The following is a 21,670-nucleotide window of genomic DNA, read 5'->3' on the forward strand; positions in this document are numbered from 1 at the left end:
AACTGACTTCTCAAGATAAAATGGAGGATAAATGGCATCAAATACAATGGCTAGATTTTGGTTATGATACAGTAGTACCATTTAGACAAAATAAATATATTTACACTGATTCCTTTATTTGGTTACGCATCAGTGATATTGATTTTTTTCTATAGATGCAGTAAACTATTGGTCTCACACCCACGTGTGTGATGTGATAATCAGCGTGTGCTCAAAGTCATTGATCCCAGCATCAGGCAGCAGATCTGCTCTCTCTACAGGGTCACCACTTTCCCAGATCCACACAGAGCTCTGTGAGTCTCTCTCCATCACCCCCCCCAGTCCTCCACCTGTTCCCCTGAGATCTAACCATTGCCCCCCAGGCCATAACAGCATTTAACATGCTGCTGCTCCACATGCCTGATTGTCTCACCAAGCTCTCTGATTGGCTGAGACTGTGAGAAACTTCAACCAGACAAGGACCCACACATTCATATGGAGATGTGGGACTATAAATAGGAGGGATGAAGCCAGCAGAGATCAGATTCTCTCTACAGAGACCTCTACAGCACAGAGATCCAGCCATGGCACCTACAATCACTGCAGCAATGACCAATTCTCAGGAGCATCTCACTCTGACCCACAAGGTAAATTCAAGATTCAACAACATTTAAATGTTGTTAATGACAGGTTGTCTTTGTTCATGCTCACACTTGACTCAAGAATAAGTTGATTAATGATTTTCTTCTTCTTTCTGCAGCTCAGAAAGCCTCTGGTGGAGAAGTTACGCAGAGAGCGAATCAACAGCAGCATTGAGCAGCTCAAGTCTCTCCTGGGTCCAGACTTCCTCAAACAGCAGCCAGACTCCAAGCTGGAGAAAGCAGACATCCTGGAGATGACAGTTTGTGTCCTGAGACGACTGCAGCAGCAGCATCAACAGCAGAGAAGACTGCTGAACCACTTCAACGAGCTGCAGTCTTCCTCTGATAACAACCTGACAGAGGCTGACTTCTCTCCTCTGAGCTCCACAGTCCAGACCAGCATCACCAAAGACAAGAGTCCAGTCGACAGCGCCCTCTGGAGGCCGTGGTAGACACCTACACACTGGAGTTACTACCACACAAACTCACATGACCACATTGGTCAAAGATTACTGGACTCAATTCTTTGAAATTTGATGGACTTGTTCTTCTGTATGTACAGAAGGCTGTATTTTGTGTGTTTGTGTTTGTGCAAGATGACATTTCCTGAGGAAATGACAGCAACAATATCTTTCAAGTTAAGAAAGAGAACATCTTGTCATGCATGTTGCATGAATAACATCTGATTGCATCAGCAATTATTATTATACCTGCCTGTACTTCATGTGTTGGTAGTATATGCTATGATAACATTTGTTATCTTTTGATTGTTATTGATCATTTTGATCAGAAACTTTAACTGTCCTTTTTATGGACATATTATCATAATGAACTTTAATCTCTCTGATTAATCAAAACTGATCTGTTGTAAGATCCAAATGTTTATACTTTTTTCTAAAAGTTTTGCTTAATGTCACAATTTTCCTGTGACACTTTTATAATTCACTGCTCGTCATGTATTAGTAAAATATAATGCAATGATGATATCTTTAACCTCTTGATTAGTAATGATCATTTTGATCAAAGTCAAACTACATGACTATTGAAAAATGATCTGTTTTAAGATCAATACGTTTATCTTTTTACTGTAAAAGGTTTTTTAATGTCACACAGTGACAATATTATCTTTACATTTTGAGAATTAACTGAATTTAATGTTTATTAACAACAATGTGATCTGTTGTAAGATCAGTTTTTACTATTTTATGTTTTGTTTACAAACTAAAAATGTTTTGATCTATTTGAGAAAATCTCTCAAAGGACAGTGAGGACTGTGTCCTCAAATATTGTAAATTGTTTGTCTTTTATAAAGACAGCTGTTCCTTTACTCTCTCTGAGTACAGTGTGTCTTGTAGAAATCTACAAGTTGTTGTTGTGATGTGTCATCACCTCTAGTTGGAGCTTTCTTACTTCATGTGGCTCATTGTGCCTTGTTGAATAAACAAACACTGCAAGCTGAAGATTTATGTGAATTTGAGTAATTCTTTTCTGCCCTCATTATGATAATGAAAAGGAGATATTCTTCTTAATTGATAGATCTGAATTACTACTATCAAGATAAAAAAACTAAACCCACACAGTTTTGTCTATCCTTAACAAAGCAGTCTACTGTACATCTAAGTAGAAAAAAATTCATGTGATTTGACTGATATGTTATATCCATAACATGTATAAAACTAAGCATAGTAACATATTTCAATCAATACATCTAAGGAATCAGGGATTATAAATATTAATTCATTCTGTAGATATGCAGAAAGTCGAGTCAACAAACAAACTAAAGAAAAGGTACATTTCAAGAGATTTTTGCTGCATCATTATTTTGACGTTATTGTCGATTTCAGGTGTTTTAATGTTAAACATTTGAAGTTAACCATTACCCTCTTTAAAGAGGTCAGACTAATGAGATGCATAATACGACACACTTCCATTGTTCCCTCTGTGAAAGGACAGAGTGTGGGAAACCAGAGGAAACTCACTCACAGAGCCCTGTGGGACAATAGATCCAGACCTTTGCCCTGAAGGGACAGATTAATAGGGAGCCTGGCCCCCCGAAACTGGAACTTGTTTTAAATCATGCTTTTGGTTGTAACTGCTCCTCCATGACATAAATCATCAATCAGCATCGACACCTTTATCAATGTAATTGCATCTAGTTTTTGTCAGTTAACTTTATACTATGTAGTTTTTAAGTAATTAGACTGCTTTACATATTCAAACTTAAAAAACTGGTCAAATCTTTACTTCATGCTAACATTACAAACTCATAATTCACTGCTGTGAGCTGAAATGCAAAACTACTGAATAACTTTACTTTTTTACAGAGTATACATAAAGTACATGTAAATATGTGTAATTTACTTTGAATTGTACTTCTGATACTTACGAACACTTATTGCCAGAAAAGTACTGTTGATACTTAAGTACAATTAATATCAGCTACTTTTAAGTGTTTTACTCAAGTACCATTCGCATTGGGTGATTTTAACCTTTAAAAAACTAATATTCAAACACCTTATCTTTACTTTTACTCAAGTATAACTGTTGGGTACTTTTAAAGCACACTGCTCATTTGTTAAGCTGCATCCATTATTCATCACCATGGACAGCGACATTTTGACAGACGTCATGTCACAAACAGTGGTAAAAAATAAAAAAATAAAAATAGCTTTAGGAAAGTTACTCACCACTTGATAAATGGAAGAAGTCATTGAATTTTCTCAGGATTTATCCTCTTCAGTCCACTTGGTTTGGTTTCTATCGGAGGCTAGCTAGGTCAATTTGTACTAGCTGGACTTCTGTTTGGTCCAGAGAAAATCTTTGTTGAATCCGTTAATGGTTGAAACAATATCTGCTTATCGCCATTTGTATAAGAAAAAGACAGAGTGAAGTTTTAGATGGACTTACTTATGTTTGTTGGTCCAAAAATCAGCTGCATGATGATATCTGTGGAGTCCCAACAGCGAGCCACAGGTCCAGTCTTTAGAGGACAGGGGGCACCGAACCAACGTCAGCCGCTAGCTAATCAACGTTAACCGTTAGCTAATCAACATCAACCGTTAGCTAATCAACGTTAGCCGGCAATATGTTGGATCACCATGGCCGAAAATCTTAAATTATTACATTGATCTGGTCACACAATATTTCCTCAGGTGTCGCACTATGTGACACTACTACTAGTGTAAACTTCGAGTCACAGAAACTTTCAATTACCATCTTCAAAGGCTAATTTCAGACCGGAATTAGCCTAGCTATTTTAATTTTCCCGCGTGAGGTGTCACATTAATTATGACCTGAGTGGATAAAATGGTCAAATTAAAAGTTCCGCCTTTATTTATTTATTTGTTTTCAATTTATTTAGTATCTGCACAAGGTACAAACATGTAAACAGAAAGCCCCCAAACACACAACAAATAGAAAATATAAATGATGAAGTTAAACAAAGAGATTAAATATTAAAAACAGTTATTAAAAGTTTTAACAGCCTTCTTATCAGTACAGTATTTAATAGACTGTAAGTACAGTTTCACATTTTTTATGAATAATTGAGAATAAAGGGGTTTTTTGTTTGAAATGAAATTTAGCTAAAATTATATTAAGATAGATCATTTACTTCATCTTTCTGTTGCCATTTAAGAAAACAAACAGGACATTTTCATATATTAAAATAAAATCATTCATAAGTGTAACATCTTAAACCTTGTTTCAGGATGAGCAGAACAAAGTGAACAAGAAATATTTATTTTTTTATTCTTAAACCTTTCAAGGATATGTTTTATAGTAGTATTTATGTAGAAGCTTAAATGACACCTCCTGTATTTTATATATTTGTGAGGCAAAATTCCTCCTTCATGTTCAGACTGAGACCCAGTAAACAAACAGGAGATTTTAGCATTTAACAATATTCATAAATAATTTATTAAGTAATTTATTTTAATTTCCACATATCACTTCAGGATCATTTTTCACTCTTATGAGAACTAATTATCTTCAGGGGGCCCCACCCTCTTCCCTCGGCGGTGCTGCACACTGCATGTACACAGGATCCTCAAAAAGTCCATTAGTAGAAGACATGTGCCAACATGCTTATTTTCTGCTAATGGACGGAGTGTGGGAAAGCTCAGGAGGAGAGGGTTGCATCCATCCCACCAGCAGTCAGTTAATTCTCCAAAGGGATTTGGCACACTTCAGGAAACAGCTGCCCTCCAGGAAACCTCCCACCCTCAAGTGTAGAGCTGAAATTTCATCTCATTGATGATCAGTAATGAGGGAGATTATTATCTGAGGTTTAAAATGTATCAGGATGATTGGAAACTGAAAGCTGAGATGATTTTGTTAAATCTTCGTGACACATTTTTCACTGAAATTTCAAATTTTACAAACTGTCAGATTCAGCCAATGGGGTGCTTTCCCTCCAGATGGCTTGTGATGTCAGCCTCTGTTTCTATAACAACACACAGCCAGCATCTGTCACTTAAGTCTCTTTGTGGTTCATTGACCATACAGGGAGTCAGTGTGGGAAACTGAGCTCTACTTGTTACTCACACCGACTACAAGGCACGTGTCAAAAGACTCTGCATCTGGACAGCTGCATGATTATTGTGTTGAGTTTAAGTGCCTGAATGGGCAACAAACTGTCCTCTAGTATCTTATACTGTTTCCAAAAATCTTGTACATTTGATCTAAAATAACAGAGAAAAAGTTAGTTATAAGTTGTAAAATAAGATTAGATTTCTAAATTAATTGCCAATTTGAGGCAGAAGGACTTCACCTACTATTTTAGGTTTTGGCTCAAAATAATTTTTTTTTTAATCATACTTGTACTTCATACATTATATAAACGCATTAATGTTATGCTCCCACGTGTGTGATGTGATAATCAGCGTGTGCTCAAAGTCATTGATCCCAGCATCAGGCAGCAGATCTGCTCTCTCTACAGGGTCACCACTTTCCCAGATCCACACAGAGCTCTGTGAGTCTCTCTCCATCACCCCCCCAGTCCTCCACCTGTTCCCCTGAGATCTAACCATTGTCCCCCAGGCATTAACAGCATTTAACATGCTGCTGCTCCAAATGCCTGATTGTCTCACCAAGCTCTCTGATTGGCTGAGACTGTGAGAAACCCTACTCAGACTAAGACCCACACATTCATATGGAGATGTGGGACTATAAATAGGAGGGATGAAGCCAGCAGAGATCAGATTCTCTCTACAGAGACCTCTACAGCACAGAGATCCAGCCATGGCACCTACAATCACTGCAGCAATGACCAATTCTCAGGAGCATCTCACTCTGACCCACAAGGTAAATTCAAGCTGTCTTTTTCAACAACATTTAAATATTGTTAATGACAGGTTGTCTTTGTTCATGCTCACTCTTGACTCCAGAATAAGTTGATTAACGGTTTTCTTCTTCTTTCTGCAGCTCAGAAAGCCTCTGGTGGAGAAGTTACGCAGAGAGCGAATCAACAGCAGCATTGAGCAGCTCCAGTCTCTCCTGGGTCCAGACTTCCTCAAACAGCAGCCAGACTCCAAGCTGGAGAAAGCAGACATCCTGGAGATGACAGTTTGTGTCCTGAGACGACTGCAGCAGCAGCATCAACAGCAGAGAAGACTGCTGAACCACTTCAACAAGCTGCAGTCTTCCTCTGATAACAACCTGACAGAGGCTGACTTCTCTCCTCTGAGCTCCACAGTCCAGACCAGCATCACCAAAGACAAGAGTCCAGTCAGCAGCGCCCTCTGGAGGCCGTGGTAGACACCTACACACTGGAGTTACTACCACACAAACTCACATGACCACATTGGTCAAAGATTACTGGACTCAATTCTTTGAAATTTGATGGACTTGTTCTTCTGTATGTACAGAAGGCTGTATTTTGTGTGTTTGTGTTTGTGCAAGATGACATTTCCTGAGGAAATGACAGCAACAATATCTTTCAAGTTAAGAAAGAGAACATCTTGTCATGCATGTTGCATGAACAACATCTGATTGCATCAGCAATCATTATTATACCTGCCTGTACTTCATGTGTTGGTAGTATATGCTATGATAACATTTGTTATCTTTTGATTGTTATTGATCATTTTGATCAGAAACTTTAACTGTCCTTTTTATGGACATATTGTCATAATGAACTTTAATCTCTCTGATTAATCAAAACTGATCTGTTGTAAGATCCAAATGTTTATACTTTTTTATAAAAGGTTATTTTACTGTCACAATTTTCCTGTGACACTTTTATGATTCACTTCAATACATGTATTGTTAAAATACAATACAATGGTGATATCTGTAACCTCTTGATTAGTAATGATCATTTTGATCAAAACTCTTAATTTAGTGACTTATATCACTTTATGTGATTATTGAAAAATGATCTGTTTTAAGATCAATATGTTTATCTTTTTACTGTAAAAGGTTTGTTTGATCGAAACTCAAAACTGATCTGTTGTAAGATCCAAATGTTTATACTTTTTTCTAAAAGGTATCTTAATATCACTCTGTCACAATTTTCCAGTGACTGCCATGTCTTCTTTAATGAAATTCATGTAATTAGCAGTTATTAACCTGCTGTCATCACTCTGTGATAATCACCTTCTGATCTGTTTTAAGGTCAGTTTTGCTTTTGTTCATGAAAAATGTCTTTTGTCTTTTATAAAGACACCTGTTCCTCCACTGAGTACTCTGTGTACAGAGACATCTTAAAGCTGTTGTGATGTGTGTTCATCTACAATCAGAGCTTTTTAAACTTGATGTGGCTCATTGTGCCTTATTGAATAAACAAACAATGAAATTTGCAAATATGTTTTCTCATGTCACTTCTTCTTATAGACCTTTAATGCTGTATTTTCGCTCCCATTTGATACATTTCAATTAGTAGTTTCACTCTGAACCTCACTGGCTGCACTGACCTCATAACAATACAGACAGCCCTTATCATATAAGATCACCCACCCCCTCTTTCCACAACACCTTGTTCAGGATCAAATGATACAATGAGACAGGAAGGATGATTTTGACATCTTTCCAGCATCAGCTCTGTCTAACTTACATAACCATAGTAACATAAACATAGTAGTAAACATTGTAAAATCAATCAAAAGTGTAGTTATTTATTAAATGAGACACAGTTGACTTGACAAATATACTAACTACTACTTTTAATTTCAGTCAACCATCTCAGTTCAATGAACATTAGCATTAACCAGTTAATTAGTGTGTTAACCGACTACCATCAACATAAAGCCCAAACCAGACAGAGAGAGAGAGAGAGAGAGAGAGAGAGAGAGAGAGAGAGAGAGAGAGAGAGAGAGAGTAAAGGAGATCAGTGAAAGAGTCAAGGATTAAGAGAGTGTGAGAGCATTGACGGCCATTAACACACACACACACACACACACACACACACACACACACACACACACACACACACACACACACACACACACACACACACACACACACACAGGCATGTATCCTAATATTTTATTCTAAATGCAAAAGGAAAGACTCCAAAGACTTATAATTATAACGTCATAAATACATGGTAATCAATCATACTGTAGCAGCAGCTCATTAACCATCTCTTTTACCATTAGCTTTAAAGGGGTGTTGTGGAGGGAGGGGTGGGGCTTCGACTCATAAGTCTGTGTGCAGCTTGCAGGCCTCTAACTGGATACACATACATCTACAAATATGATAAATATAAGTGTGTTTTCTTAGACGTTAAGGGTTAATTGGTGCATTTCGGGGATCCGGGTCAACTCAGAAAGTTATGAAGACCAGATCAGAAACGTGCATCTGATTGACTGACAGAACTGCAATCACAAGGGTGAATCTCAAATCAGGTCCATAAAAATGAAGTCTGTGATTGATTGAACTTTGATAAATTTTGCCAAAGACGATGATGTCTTTGACACCTATGGAGGTCAGTTTATTAATTTTACAAGCTTTGCAAAGTTCTTGTAATGTGATGGACAGACATGTTTTATCTCCCTTTTTACCTTTTCTTCATCCTTTTGATGCACTCTTGAGAGATGTTCCCTTGTTCGTAATAAAGAGTGTAACTAAGAACGTTTACTTAACTAATTTATGAATGTGAGGTACTTGACCTTACTTGACTGTTTCCATTTATGCGACTTCTAATGCAGATCTAAGAGGCAAATATTGCACTTTTTACTCTGCTGCATTTGAGATCTGACATCTTAAGCTGCAGCTTTCTTTCCAGTGAAAACCATGTAACTCCAAATTTGGTGATTTTGAATGTTTTCTGGTACAATGAAGGATGAAGTGTCCCTTCAATAATGGGTTGAAAAAAGTAGACTAAATTTAAAAAAAACCCTTTTGGATAAGCTGGAAACTGCATCGTCACAAAGCTTAGAACAGGCTGTTTTTTCTGACACCATGAAGCTGACTTTTTAGAGATATGTGGTTCTCACATGACAGCCACGCTACAAACACATGATGCACTGCCATAAATCAAACTACCCAGAAGTAGTTGTAGCAAAATGAACTCAATCTTAAACAGCTGTAAAATGCTAAACACATTAATGCAGCAGTGATATTAATCCAAAAACATCAGATATAAAAATAAAACAATGACGATTTTACAGCATCAGCACATTTACCTGTGATACTTTAGGTAAATTTAGCTGATGATACTTACATACTTTTACCTAAGCAAGATTTTTAATGCAGGACTATTACCTGTAGTGGATTATTTTGATAATTAAAAGTATCAAGTAAAGTATCTAAATACTTCTTCCACCACTTGTGATAAACATCTTGTTGTTTCTGTACATTTTTCTCCAGGTGGGTTCACCTTCCTTCTTATCTCCCCTCCATCTGTCTGTCTGTGTATCTGCAGTCTGTCTGAGTGGTGGTCTCAGGTTTCCCAGCGTCCCTCCTCTGGGCTCCCACAGCTCCCTGCACAAGGCCGAACGTGCCCCGGTCACACGCCCTCCTCTCTCTCTGGAGCTTGGAGCCGCAGCGACACACGGCTTCCCACACTTCTGTATGCAGCCTGCTCAGCTGCGCACACAATAGAAGTGTGTCTGCTCTCACAAAGCCTCAGGACGGTTCTCAGGCAGAGAGCCACTTCACAGACGAGCCATCTGGTTGGGGCTGTAACTGAGAAAATAAAACTTTAAAGCATTATTAGCGGCTTCTGGGACCTTTTTTGTTAAAGAATATCTTTAGTTTTATCAGGGTTAAAGGAAGGTTTTATTTGCAGAGGCTATTAAAAACAACAAAGAAGAGAGTGCACTGCTCATTCATCTCATGAAAAGACTATACAGATACGTTTCAGTGCAATAAAAGGATATTTGTCCATGTTGTACCTCTGATTTTCATCACATGAGAGTATTTGCTGATGCCACTGAAACAATAATGTTTAACTTAACAGGAAAAGTGTAATATTAAGGTTTTTTGTTTCATTTCACATTTCTAGTCTTGTGTCTTTGCTACGTGTCACAGTCGACAGAAAATGTTCCCGTGTCCACCTCAGGAAAAGCATTTTCCCACTGACCCCGCTGATCTATGACATACAGATAAAGCATCCCACCTGTTCTCTGTGACAGGCATTAAATTAAGCCCATTGTCCCGAGGTCTGAGCCTCCTGATTGGCTGAAAGGCAAAGAGAGCGCCGGATGAGGAGCATAAAAGCAGGGCAGAGATGCAGATGTCAACACAGAAGCCCTCTGAACCTTCACTGGCGGCACCAGAACCTCCCAGCACCAGAAGAAAACCTCAAAAAGAAATGTCTCTCTACTCAGACCTCGCTCTTCAGGACACCGTGAAGGAACAGCTCTTCAGGTAAGACAAAGCCACATTTCTTGTTCCTTATTGTTTGATTCCTGTAAAAGTTTTTATTTCACTCAATCCCTGATGAGCATATCAATAACAGTCATGATTTTCTTTCTTTCTCTCAGGTGTAAACTCCACATGTTGGAGAGGAAATGCTGCACCGGGGTGGAGAAGCTGAAGGCTCTGATTGGAGAGCACCTGCAGAACGGGATCCCCGTCTCAGACCTCCTGGAGAAAACAAAGGCCTTCCTCACGCTGAGAAAAGCCCTGCTGTCACACAACGGCTACTCCAAATATTCAAGGGACATTTTACGCCTGTTTCCCGATGCAGAGGAAGACCTGGCTCCACTGTGCTGTTAATGAAGGACGAGGAGGAGAAATGGACTTTAAAGGGATCAATGAAACTGCCTTAAAACCAAATATTGCAGTTTATTGATTTGAGAACTACAGATTTTAAGTGAAACCAGCTGCTTCTCTCTGTGATTTATTTTTGGCTTCAACAGAGGAAGAACATTTGTTCTCGAAGAGGTCGCTGACAGAGAAGAAGAGTCAGCGGCTAAGTTTTTAAAAAATGTAATGCTGCTACTTGTGGGATGTATATTTTATCTACAGGGTTGTAGACCACAGGAGATAAACCTGGTCTGTTAACTATGCAGGGAATAGTTGCTGACTTTAAATTATTTAGGAAATGTGTCAACATTTTTTTTAATTAACTGCAGTGAAATCTGCTTAAAGTTTAAAGCCAAACAGAGCACCTATTCTTCCTGTTAAATTCTGTATAGGATAATAATATTATGTGATTTAAGTTTGCATACAGTGTCTTACTGCCTTGTTTCAAGGTGTAATATTCTTAAACACCAGCCTTTCTTCTGAAAAGGGATTTGTTATTGATTGATTGATTGTGTATGCCATGTATGCTTATTTTGTTTCATTCACCCTTTGTTATTTTTATTCATCCAAAGTGGATCGAGATTTGTTTTCATGTTTTTTTGAGTTGTCAAGAAAAAATAAATGCGAAAGAGATTTACAGTAAGAGTCTTTTCCATGTCATCTTATTTAAATCCACTGTGGGAGAGTTACATCATTAAAACTCTTCATGTTTCACTGAAAGTAAAGTAAAAGCCTGTCGTCACCAGCTGTAGAGGTCGTACGTGCGAGCAGCTCAGTGCTCCCCAAGAGGTCAGATGTTGTGGCTTTTCATGGGAACGGTCGTAGATGTCGTGTCAGGAGTCAGCGGCACTTGACCTCTTCAGTCGTTTGGGTATGAGGGCGTGTTGAGAGTAAAGTAAAGTAAAACATTCGGTACAGATCATTAAGATTTGGGGTTTTTAGTCATTTTTCATCATAATTACTATATTTAATCATGACTGATTATTTGACCCTTAAGAAAATAATTGCCCTTAAAGTGTTTTCTAAAAATCTAATTATAATAATTAAATTGAATGAAATCATGTTGAGTCAGTGCTTATAATTAAATAACTAGATGTGTGATTTATTACAGGAGACAGAATAACCAATTTGAAATGGTCACTTTTAAGTATAACACTTGAATATAAATAGTTAATTTATAACTTAATATACTTGATATAAAATATATATAATGTATGTTATATTTAACTACTGACATCTGCATTAATTTAATCTGATCAAACTAAGTTATTTAATTTATTTACATTGACTCAACGTGATAGAAAAACTAGATGATGAACGTGATAGAAGCTTTTCATGTAAAACAATGAAGTTGAATCTCATCCAGTCTGAAGGAACAAACGTAAGGAAACATAATGAACCCAGGTGCTTGTACAAATGACAATGACGCTTCACTAAGTGGTGACTATGATCTTTGCATTCACCAGATCTCAGCAAGTGTCAGAAGACAAAACAGAGGAGCTGTGTCCATTACACTAATATACTGTAGTTACAAAGACATAATTAGGCTGCTCTGTTGGTTCATGAAGGGCCAACGCTTTACTGAGACACATTATGTTGGTTTTTCTGTTATGTAACAATATATTTTGAATTGTTAACAAACACTGTAGATGTAATGTAAACACTAAGCTCAGAGCTGGATGGTTGAAAAAGCAGCTGTTTCACTGTCGACCTTCACATCCATCAGATGTTCATCATCACTGCCTGACTAAGTGAGGACGTGACATGTTTTACACTGCATACATGTTTGACTTTTTTCTTACTTTTTTGTCTGTTCTTATTTTCAGTCATTGTTTCTAATTGTTGTTCTCAGTCACTGTTGATACAATCACTGTCTGTAGTGGCTGCTTGTCTTTGTCTATTGTATTGTTAGTTTTTACGTGTTGTACCAGGGACAAGGATTGCAAATAACCCACTACTAGAAGTCCTGTATACATATTGCATTGGTTGCAATTTACTTAGATGTAACAATACCTACGTGTTGTCCCTGCCAAATAAACTGATAAATAAATACTCAGTATTCTGCATCTGTTAGCTATCTATACATATTCATCGTGATATCACCTGTTTTAAAACACATTTTGAAACATGCAAGTTAGAATTTGTACTCAATGTTCAGTTATTTACAAAATAATGACACAAACACACTGTTTCCTGTTTTTGTGATTGTTTTAATGCGCATCACTTGGCTTGAAGAGATACATTCATTGTGACACATTTCCCTTCACTGAAGGAATGAGTGCTGTCACTCACAGAGTTACAAAGCAGCACGTTTTTTCATACACAAAATGAATCTGCTAAAAAATGCAGACAAATAAGAAATCTGAAGATAGATCAGAAAGAATGAGCGTGTGAATATCACATATAAATCTGAAACATGTTCAACATGATTAACTGCATCCCCTAAATGGAGAAGAAGTATATAAAGGTATTCCCATTGGGAATTATAATGTTTACTTCACAGAGTAAAACCTGAATCAGAGATGAGTACCTTTAAAATACAGAATAATGCCAAACTGTCTGTAAATATCACAGAAACACAGAACCTCTACAGAAGGTAATACAAGTGAAAGGTTGCAGTAACATATGCAACTCTTCAAACACGACCTCAAGAAAGAGGATGAAGTTGAAATCCAAGAATAAAAGTACAATTGCTCATTTCACTCCTGAGCTTCACTTTTTGAGTTCTTGGGTGTCTACCACGGCCTCCAGACGGCGCTGTTGACTGGACTCTTGTCTTTGCTGGTCTGGACTGTGGAGCTCAGAGGAGAGAAGTCAGCCTCTCTCACGTTGTTTTTAGAGGAGGGCTGCAGCTTGTTGAAGTGGTGCAGAAGGCTTCTCTGGGACTGTGTCTTCACCGGCTCTCTGGACAGAAAGTGTGTCACCTCTTGGACACATCTGGAGTAGCCCTGATTGACCGCTGCTGAGTCCACAGCTCGATGCTGCTGCTGCTGCTGCTGCTGCAGTCGTCTCAGGACACAAACTGTCATCTCCAGGATGTCTGCTTTCTCCAGCTTGGAGTCTGGCTGCTGTTTGAGGAAGTCTGGACCCAGGAGAGACTTGAGCTGCTCAATGCTGCTGTTGATTCGCTCTCTGCGTAACTTCTCCACCAGAGGCTTTCTGAGCTGCAGAAAGAAGAAGAAAGTCATTAATCAACTTATTCTGGAGTCAAGTGTGAGCATGAACAAAGACAACCTGTCATTAACAATATTTAAATGTTGTTGAATCTTGAATTTACCTTGTGGGTCAGAGTGAGATGCTCCTGAGAATTGGTCGTTGCTGCAGTGATTGTAGGTGCCATGGCTGGATCTCTGTGCTGTAGAGGTCTCTGTAGAGAGAATCTGATCTCTGCTGGCTTCATCCCTCCTATTTATAGTCCCACATCTCCATATGAATGTGTGGGTCTTGGTCTGGCTCTAGTTTCTCACAGTCTCAACCAATCAGAGAGCTCGGTGAGACAAAAGGAGATACAGCACCGTGAATGCTGTTATTGCCCGGGGAGACAATAGTTAAATCTCAGGGGAACAGGTGGAGGACTGGGGGGGTTGATGGAGAGAGACTCACAGAGCTCTGTGTGAATCTGGGAAAGTGGTGACCCTGTAGAGAGAGCAGATCTGCTGCCTGACGCTGGGATCAATGACTTTGACTGAGCACACGCTGATTATCACATCACACACGTGGGAAATTGATGATGAAAGCATCTTACATTTGAATTTCTCTCAGACTGAACATGCATATTTGTGTGTATATTAATCCACCTCACTGTGTGTGTAAGCTTATATACATTAAAAGTTTTCCTTTTGCTTGCCTGGTTAATTTTTTTAACAAGGTGGTCTGGTAATGTTGCTGACTCTGCAGTTGTAGTAGAAAGTAATACCATCCTGGAAACAAAAACATCACAGAGGTCCGACCATTCAAGAATTTAGGACTATATAACCAAAACTGCTTCTGAAAAAGTCACATACTGCACCTTTAAAAGAAGTTTCATGCAGCAATGACATTTAAGCTTTAAAGGTGCAATATGTAGTTTTGGGGAAGACATTTTAATCAGAAGAGAAGGATCTTTATTGAAAAACTCTTTATTTTCATGACTGAATAAACTAAATAAACAAACTGACATTAATATACAACACAATTTTATACTGTTTTTACTTCGTTTATATGTGGCGGACCCTGCCACCTCTCTAGCTTCAAACAGTGTTCTGGGACCTTATTTTCCTCGGACAACAGCTTGTTTATTCAGTTATGGAAAAGATAAATATGATAATATTGTGAATATTAAAATTCTGAGTGTGAATTTCTTCTCAAAACTACATAATGCCCCTTTAACTTCAAACTCATAGTCTCATTGCACCTGATCGATTCAAGAATAGCCTCCCTTTCCCATCAACATAACCAGCGTGGAATGCAGAGGAACAATCTGAATGTAAAGGAGGGAGATAAAAATAAAAAGAGCTTTTGAATGTTCATTAATCCTCAGCATGTCTGCATTCCTTATAGACAGTTTACAAAAGCCTGGTAATGACGAGCCTTGATGACAGGAATTTCCATTCAGGGGTGGTGAGACAAAACTCGTAAACTGACTCCATAATTAATGTGATGTGCAACCAGACACACTTCTTTTGTTCTTGAAGGCGGTGAATGGGCCGAGTGTGGGAAAGCAGGGAAAACTCACTCACAGAGCCCCAGAGGGACAATAGAGGCGGACGAGACAAAGACGTCTGAGGAGGGGGGGGGGAATTCTTTACTACTGAATTTTAAAGTGCATTTTTTACTCACTAAACGTGACAGTTTGTATATTTAGAGCAGATATTTTTATCTCAATGTTTAAAGTTGGAGAATTGCCCTCAACGAAAATGTAAATTCAGAGCTGTCTTTTAAAAGAAAATTAAAATCATTAAATATCATTAAAATACAATTGTGCTGAATTATCAAATCTGACTGTTTTATTTAACTTAGAGTACTACGATGTCTAGTTTTGTTGTGTTATAGTTATAGTAGCATTTTTTTTTACATCTGATTTGATGGTTTTAACTTTTTAACATTTTTTACTAACATATTTTTATTCAGAGAGTTTATTTTTCATGTTGTGTTTTGATTTATTCTATTCTCACCCTTATTGATCTTAGCTTTACTGTTTTGTTTCTTATTTCGTTGCGGTTCGATGGTTTAAACTTTATTTTTATTAGCGTATTTTATTCATTGGGTTTTTATATTCCATCTTATTTTCAGTTCATTTTCTTTCCCTGCTCATTCATTTCATTTCTGCATGTAACACCTGTGTTGTGAAGCCCTCTGAGTTGCATTTGCAACAAATAAAGTATATTTTTTTCTTTAAATAAAGAAAATATGGTTACACTTTACTTGAATCCCCCTATTTAGCATTTTAAGAAATAAATAACCATTTAATAAATAGTGAATATAGCAGATATAAATGTTTCTTAATGTACTTGTCAACAACTATAACTCTTCCTGTGGGCATTCATAAGTAAAAGATGCTGTGGTAAGATGGTATAAACAGATAATATAGTAAAACATAGTTATAATAAAATAGAATAGGTCTGCATAGGATAATTAGTATTGTTGCAAATACTGTACATTAATAAACAGGTAAGAAAATCATATAAATCTGCTTACAACTACATTAAAGTAGTTTATATACTGCTTATAAACACTAAAAGTAAAGTGTTACCAAAAGTAAATAGTTCAAAACTCCATATAATTATGTAGTTCATTACATTCAGTTGACTGGTTGTTAGTTAGTCAAAATATTTTTGTTTATTTCTCCTGCTCTCGTCTCCTAATTGAGGAGAGTTTGTCTAAACAACAAACGTACCCTCAGGGGAGCGCCGGGAGCTGCTTGTGTGGGGATGAATTAGCATTTAACAAGGCACATGTCTATTGTTGAGTGGGAGCTCTGAGTGTGGGAAAGCCGTGAGAGGCAGAGTCACAGTTCAGTGCGATTAGCATCCTCAGCCCCACCAGCACCTGACTGCTCTCCGAGGGGAGTTGGCACACTTCACAGGGAAGATTTCTGTCTCTCTTTATTCTCGTCCTCTTTCTTCTGTCTGTCTGTGTCTGATCCAGACTCTCTAACTTCTGCCAACTTCATTTCCCCTCTCGTTTATCGGGTCATCATTTCAATCTGAGCCTTTTTATTTTTTTCCATTGGCGGATGCCAAATTGTCACTGAAATGTCGACCTTACAACAAGAGTTACAAAGACTTTTGTTTTACTTCTTGTTTCTGTTTAAGAAAACATCTAAATCAGCTGACTGACGTTAACTAACAGACAGTGGGGGGAATGTAACTAAATACATTTACTCAAGTACAGTAGTTAAGCACGTTTACCTCAGTTTTTCCATTTAATTAAACTTTATACTTCTACTCCTCAACATCTCAGAGGTCAATATTGTACTTTTTACTCCACTACATTTGTCTGACAGCTTTAGTTACTGTTTACTTTTCAGATTACACTGTGTCATACCCCTCCTGTCCAGTAAAATCCAAGATGAAGTGTTTGATTATGGGTGGAGGAAATGATCCCACTTCTTCACAGTGTTGTAAAAAAAGTACCCAAAAGTCAAACTTAAGTAAAAGTAAAGATATTGTTTTAAAATGTACTTTGGTAAAAGTGAAAGTCTTTAAAAGTCCAATATCAAATGAACTCAAAGTACAAATCAGAGAAAATGATACATATATTTTTATTAATGTATATATTGATCACTATGGATTGTCCGGTTATCGACCGGCTGATTATCTGAAACCATTTTTTAAAATCCAGTTGCTGAAAAAAATTATAAGTATAAAGTAAATAGCAGGACATGGAAATATTCAAAAGTAAAGTATAAGTACATCAAAACTGTACTTAAAATACAGTAATACATATAAACTTTAAATTCAAATCCCTTGTACGAGCGAGACTTGGCCATGGACATGTCAGGACAACAACCACAATAACAACAAAAACATCAAATCAAATCAAATCAAATCACAATAGTCGTAAGTATAGTAATGCTTTAAATAAGACAAGGCAACAATGTGTATGCATTTGTGAAGTAACAGAAGGTGGCAGTGACTTTTTTCCATTATTCTGCATTAAATTAATGTAAAGAAACGGGCATAGCTGTAGATTAAACTACCCAGCAGCATATGAAGTAAATAAACACGTTAAACATCTGCAGCAGTAAAATACGACATGAACATTAATGCAGTAGTATATTAATCCAAAAACATCAGATATAAAAGTAAAATACTTCCACTATCGATACTATTCAGACATTTTGCTAATTTACATACTTTAACTTAGGTAAGTTTCTGAACGCAGGACTTTTACTTGTAGTGAAGTATTTTCACAGTTGGGTATTAGTACTTTTACTTAAGTAGAGGATCTTAATACTTCTTTCACCGCGGCTAACAGACAAAAAAGAGCACAGACATTTTTGTTGGACTTTTTTAGGAAACATAAAAGAAGGTCATTTGGTATTCCTTGAAGAATTAATAAGTAACCCGTGCCAAACTTTCCCTCCTTTTCCCTCCAGATGGTTCGCGCCTTCAGGTTCTGCCCCTTTGCTCCGTGCACTCGCCAATAAAGCATTCAGACCTCTTTTGTGGTCCACAGATCACAGCTCCAGGATTCAGTGTGGGAAACTCTGACTGACGCTTTACTCACTGGAGCAACTTGTCAAAAGACAGAAGGCACATCTGTCTCATCTGGAGGACTTTCAGCTGAATGGGTTTGACTTTGCTGATTCAACTGGTGAAGTGGTGGAGGAACTATTCAGACTCTTTACTGAAGTAAAAGCACTACACTATGAAAACACCCTACTACAAAGTACTGCACTGAAAACCTTGAAATATTAGTAAGTATTATCAGAAAAGTGTACAAATATTAAATAAATATTACTGCTGCAATACTGCTGTAGATATTTGAGGTTGAGCTCATTTTAACTACGACTATATTTTTCAGACAACTTCTCACAGACTGAAACTTTTAAATAAATGCATCACCACCTCTGAGGAATGCGGCGGTTTTGATGTTGAGGACAATCGCCCAGTCATTCTCCCACGTGTGTGATGTGATGAAGAGCGTGTGCTCAGTCAAAGTCATTGATCCCAGCATCAGGCAGCAGATCTGCTCTCTCTACAGGGTCACCACTTTCCCAGATTCACACAGAGCTCTGTGAGCCTCTGTCCATCACCCCCCCAGTCCTCCACCTGTTCCCCTGAGACCTAACTATTGTCCCTGAAGCAATTCAGCGTGCTGCTGCTCCACATGCCTTTTGTCTCACCAAGCTCTCTGATTGGCTGAGACTGTGAGAAACTTCAACCAGACCAAGACCCACACATTCATATGGAGATGTGGGACTATAAATAGGAGGGATGAAGCCAGCAGAGATCAGATTCTCTCTACAGAGACCTCTACAGCACAGAGATCCAGCCATGGCACCTACAACCACTGCAGCAATGACCAATTCTCAGGAGCATCTCACTCTGACCCACAAGGTAAATTCAAGATTCAACAACATTTAAATGTTGTTAATGGCAGGTTGTCCTTGTTCATGCTCACACTTGACTCCAGAATAAGTTGATTAATGGTTTTCTTCTTCTTTCTGCAGCTCAGAAAGCCTCTGGTGGAGAAGTTACGCAGAGAGCGAATCAACAGCAGCATTGAGCAGCTCAAGTCTCTCCTGGGTACAGACTTCCTCAAACAGCAGCCAGACTCCAAGCTGGAGAAAGCAGACATCCTGGAGATGACAGTTTGTGTCCTGAGACGACTGCAGCAGCAGCATCAACAGCAGAGAAGACTGCTGAACCACTTCAACGAGCTGCAGTCTTCCTCTGATAACAACCTGACAGAGGCTGACTTCTCTCCTCTGAGCTCCACAGTCCAGACCAGCATCACCAAAGACAAGAGTCCAGTCAACAGCGCCCTCTGGAGGCCGTGGTAGACACCTACACACTGGAGTTACTACCACACAAACTCAAATGACCACATTGGTCAAAGATTACTGGACTGAATTCTTTGAAATTTGATGGACTTGTTCTTCTGTATGTACAGAAGGCTGTATTTTGTGTGTTTGTGTTTGTGCAAGATGACATTTCCTGAGGAAATGACAGCAACAATATCTTTCAAGTTAAGAAGGAGAACATCTTGTCATGCATGTTGCATGAACAACATCTGATTGCATCAGCAATTGTTATTATACCTGCCTGTACTTCATGTGTTGGTAGTATATGCTATTGATTTATCAATAGAATGAGAAATTGGTCATACTGGCCAGCTTTAAGTCCTGTTAATTTTCTGTATTAAGATTGATTCAGTAACAGGGGTTTGCAAATGTTAGCTACGTTCTGGTAGCATCATTTCCTTTTTGTTGTACTTGATTAGCGTTTTACTTTGTAAAAGATTAGTGACCCATGTTGGGTCTTGAAGTCTTCTGTTCTATCATCAACATGTTTTGTTGTGTCAACAGTACAAATCAATATTTGAACGTTATTTTCTCTCAGTGTAAGAGAGATGATTCACCTTGTTTAGGTTGTGCTAAACAATTCCCTGCCTTTTGTAAAGACACTGAAGTTGTTCACTTTACTCTACTTGAGTACACTGTCTTGGACTACAAGAATTCACTGTGATGGATCATCACCACTAGTGCCTCAATTATGAGGCCAATTTATTCCCTTTTTGAATAAAAAACATTAACTGAATTTTGAGCTGAGTCGTTTCATTCTGAATGCAATTACATTTACATTATTTACAGGGTACTGTACTGGATTATATTAATTTGCATGGCTGCTATGCTATATTGTCTCCATCTAGGTCTCCACCATATGGTTATAAAATCATATTGCAATTATTTTGACAGATATTTTGATTGCAAAATGATTCATTATTAATGGGAGTGGTCATTTTTGCATCACGGTTTTCATTTTCAATGAAAAAGAATATATATCATGATGATGGGATGTTTCTTGGGGTCTGTACCAGGCAAATGTTTTCTTAACTCTGGAGAAACTTCAGTAAATCTTCAATACATTTTACAATGTTACAGGTTCTACAATCTGGATATTGCACTCAGCCATATTACGAATTCAATTATATTTCAATTATGTTTGTACAATCATTTTCCAGCCCTAAGTGGTCTGTAGTCTTCTGTAGAAGCTTTCAATGAGAACAATTCATATTTCTGTTATGGCTGGACAGCACCATCTAGTGGTTAGTTTGTGTACATGCCCTTTAACACAAAGAAAAACAGTACATGAATGCATTATCTAATGGAGCTGTCAACACAATTGACGCCTTTGAAGACAGTTTTTCTTTTTGATCCTTTCAGTAGCTTCAAAACATCTTATTCCACACTGTGCCACAGTATCTCACATCTACATGAACTGTACCAGCTTGTTTCAACCCGTCAGTGATGCTTCAAGATGTCATCACTGCTGCACCTTTTCATAATAGAATGGAAATATTCTTCATGTGTTGTGCATCATTTATTAAATTTTCCCCCCAGAATTCAGACTGACATTTAATATTTTTGGAAACTTTTGTATCTCAACTAGCATTAAAAAAATTAAGTCATGTAGGTAGGTTTTTTTAATCTGGATTTTAGTGCTTGTCATGTTTTATTTTAAATCATTAATATAATTGTTGAAAAAGAATCTTTATATTCCATGCCATGTGACCCACTGACTCAAATTCAATGTCAAAATGTCTTCCTACACTAGTTAAATGACAGATACCTCTTTTTTATTGATTGATTTGAATGGTTCTTCTATTTATTATGGAAGAAAAAACGTTAACAAAAAATATCACCAGCA

At 37.7% G+C, this 21,670-nt stretch overlaps 5 protein-coding genes across 5 annotated transcripts in view; 3 read left to right on the forward strand and 2 right to left on the reverse strand.

Moving 5' to 3' along the window:
- Nucleotides 1–3,888, reverse strand: part of atrip (ATR interacting protein) — a 68,117-nt gene extending 64,229 nt beyond the window's left edge. Inside the window, exon 1 of the mRNA XM_084348683.1 lies at nucleotides 3,528–3,888. The gene's annotated coding sequence lies outside the window, so the exon portion shown is untranslated. The remainder of the gene's footprint in view (nucleotides 1–3,527) is intronic.
- LOC311254833 (uncharacterized protein) lies at nucleotides 466–7,392 on the forward strand. The gene is made up of 5 exons (XM_084348830.1): nucleotides 466–626; nucleotides 740–1,068; nucleotides 5,504–5,592; nucleotides 5,800–5,924; nucleotides 6,045–7,392. The coding sequence occupies exons 1-5, from the start codon at nucleotides 504–506 to the stop codon at nucleotides 6,375–6,377; spliced, it is 999 nt and encodes a 332-aa protein (XP_084204956.1). The 5' UTR covers nucleotides 466–503; the 3' UTR covers nucleotides 6,378–7,392.
- Nucleotides 7,393–10,325: 2,933 nt separating this feature from the next.
- LOC311254484 (uncharacterized protein) lies at nucleotides 10,326–11,457 on the forward strand. Its single transcript, XM_084348267.1, has 2 exons — nucleotides 10,326–10,433; nucleotides 10,550–11,457. Exons 1-2 carry the CDS (start codon nucleotides 10,378–10,380, stop codon nucleotides 10,782–10,784), a joined length of 291 nt encoding a protein of 96 aa, XP_084204393.1. The 5' UTR covers nucleotides 10,326–10,377; the 3' UTR covers nucleotides 10,785–11,457.
- Nucleotides 11,458–13,003: 1,546 nt separating this feature from the next.
- Nucleotides 13,004–14,214, reverse strand: LOC311254649 (transcription factor HES-5-like; the record flags this gene model as incomplete). Its single annotated transcript, XM_084348525.1, has 2 exons — nucleotides 13,004–13,978; nucleotides 14,092–14,214. 2 exons carry the CDS (start codon nucleotides 14,212–14,214, stop codon nucleotides 13,550–13,552), a joined length of 552 nt encoding a protein of 183 aa, XP_084204651.1. The 3' UTR covers nucleotides 13,004–13,549.
- Nucleotides 14,215–19,198: 4,984 nt separating this feature from the next.
- Nucleotides 19,199–20,560, forward strand: LOC311253693 (transcription factor HES-4-like). The gene is made up of 2 exons (XM_084347720.1): nucleotides 19,199–19,357; nucleotides 19,471–20,560. The coding sequence occupies exons 1-2, from the start codon at nucleotides 19,235–19,237 to the stop codon at nucleotides 19,801–19,803; spliced, it is 456 nt and encodes a 151-aa protein (XP_084203846.1). The 5' UTR covers nucleotides 19,199–19,234; the 3' UTR covers nucleotides 19,804–20,560.
- Nucleotides 20,561–21,670: the final 1,110 nt, after the last annotated feature.

This window comes from Pagrus pagrus (genome assembly GCF_965226575.1).
Source record: "Pagrus pagrus genome assembly, chromosome: 3".
Lineage (NCBI taxonomy): Eukaryota > Metazoa > Chordata > Actinopteri > Spariformes > Sparidae > Pagrus > Pagrus pagrus.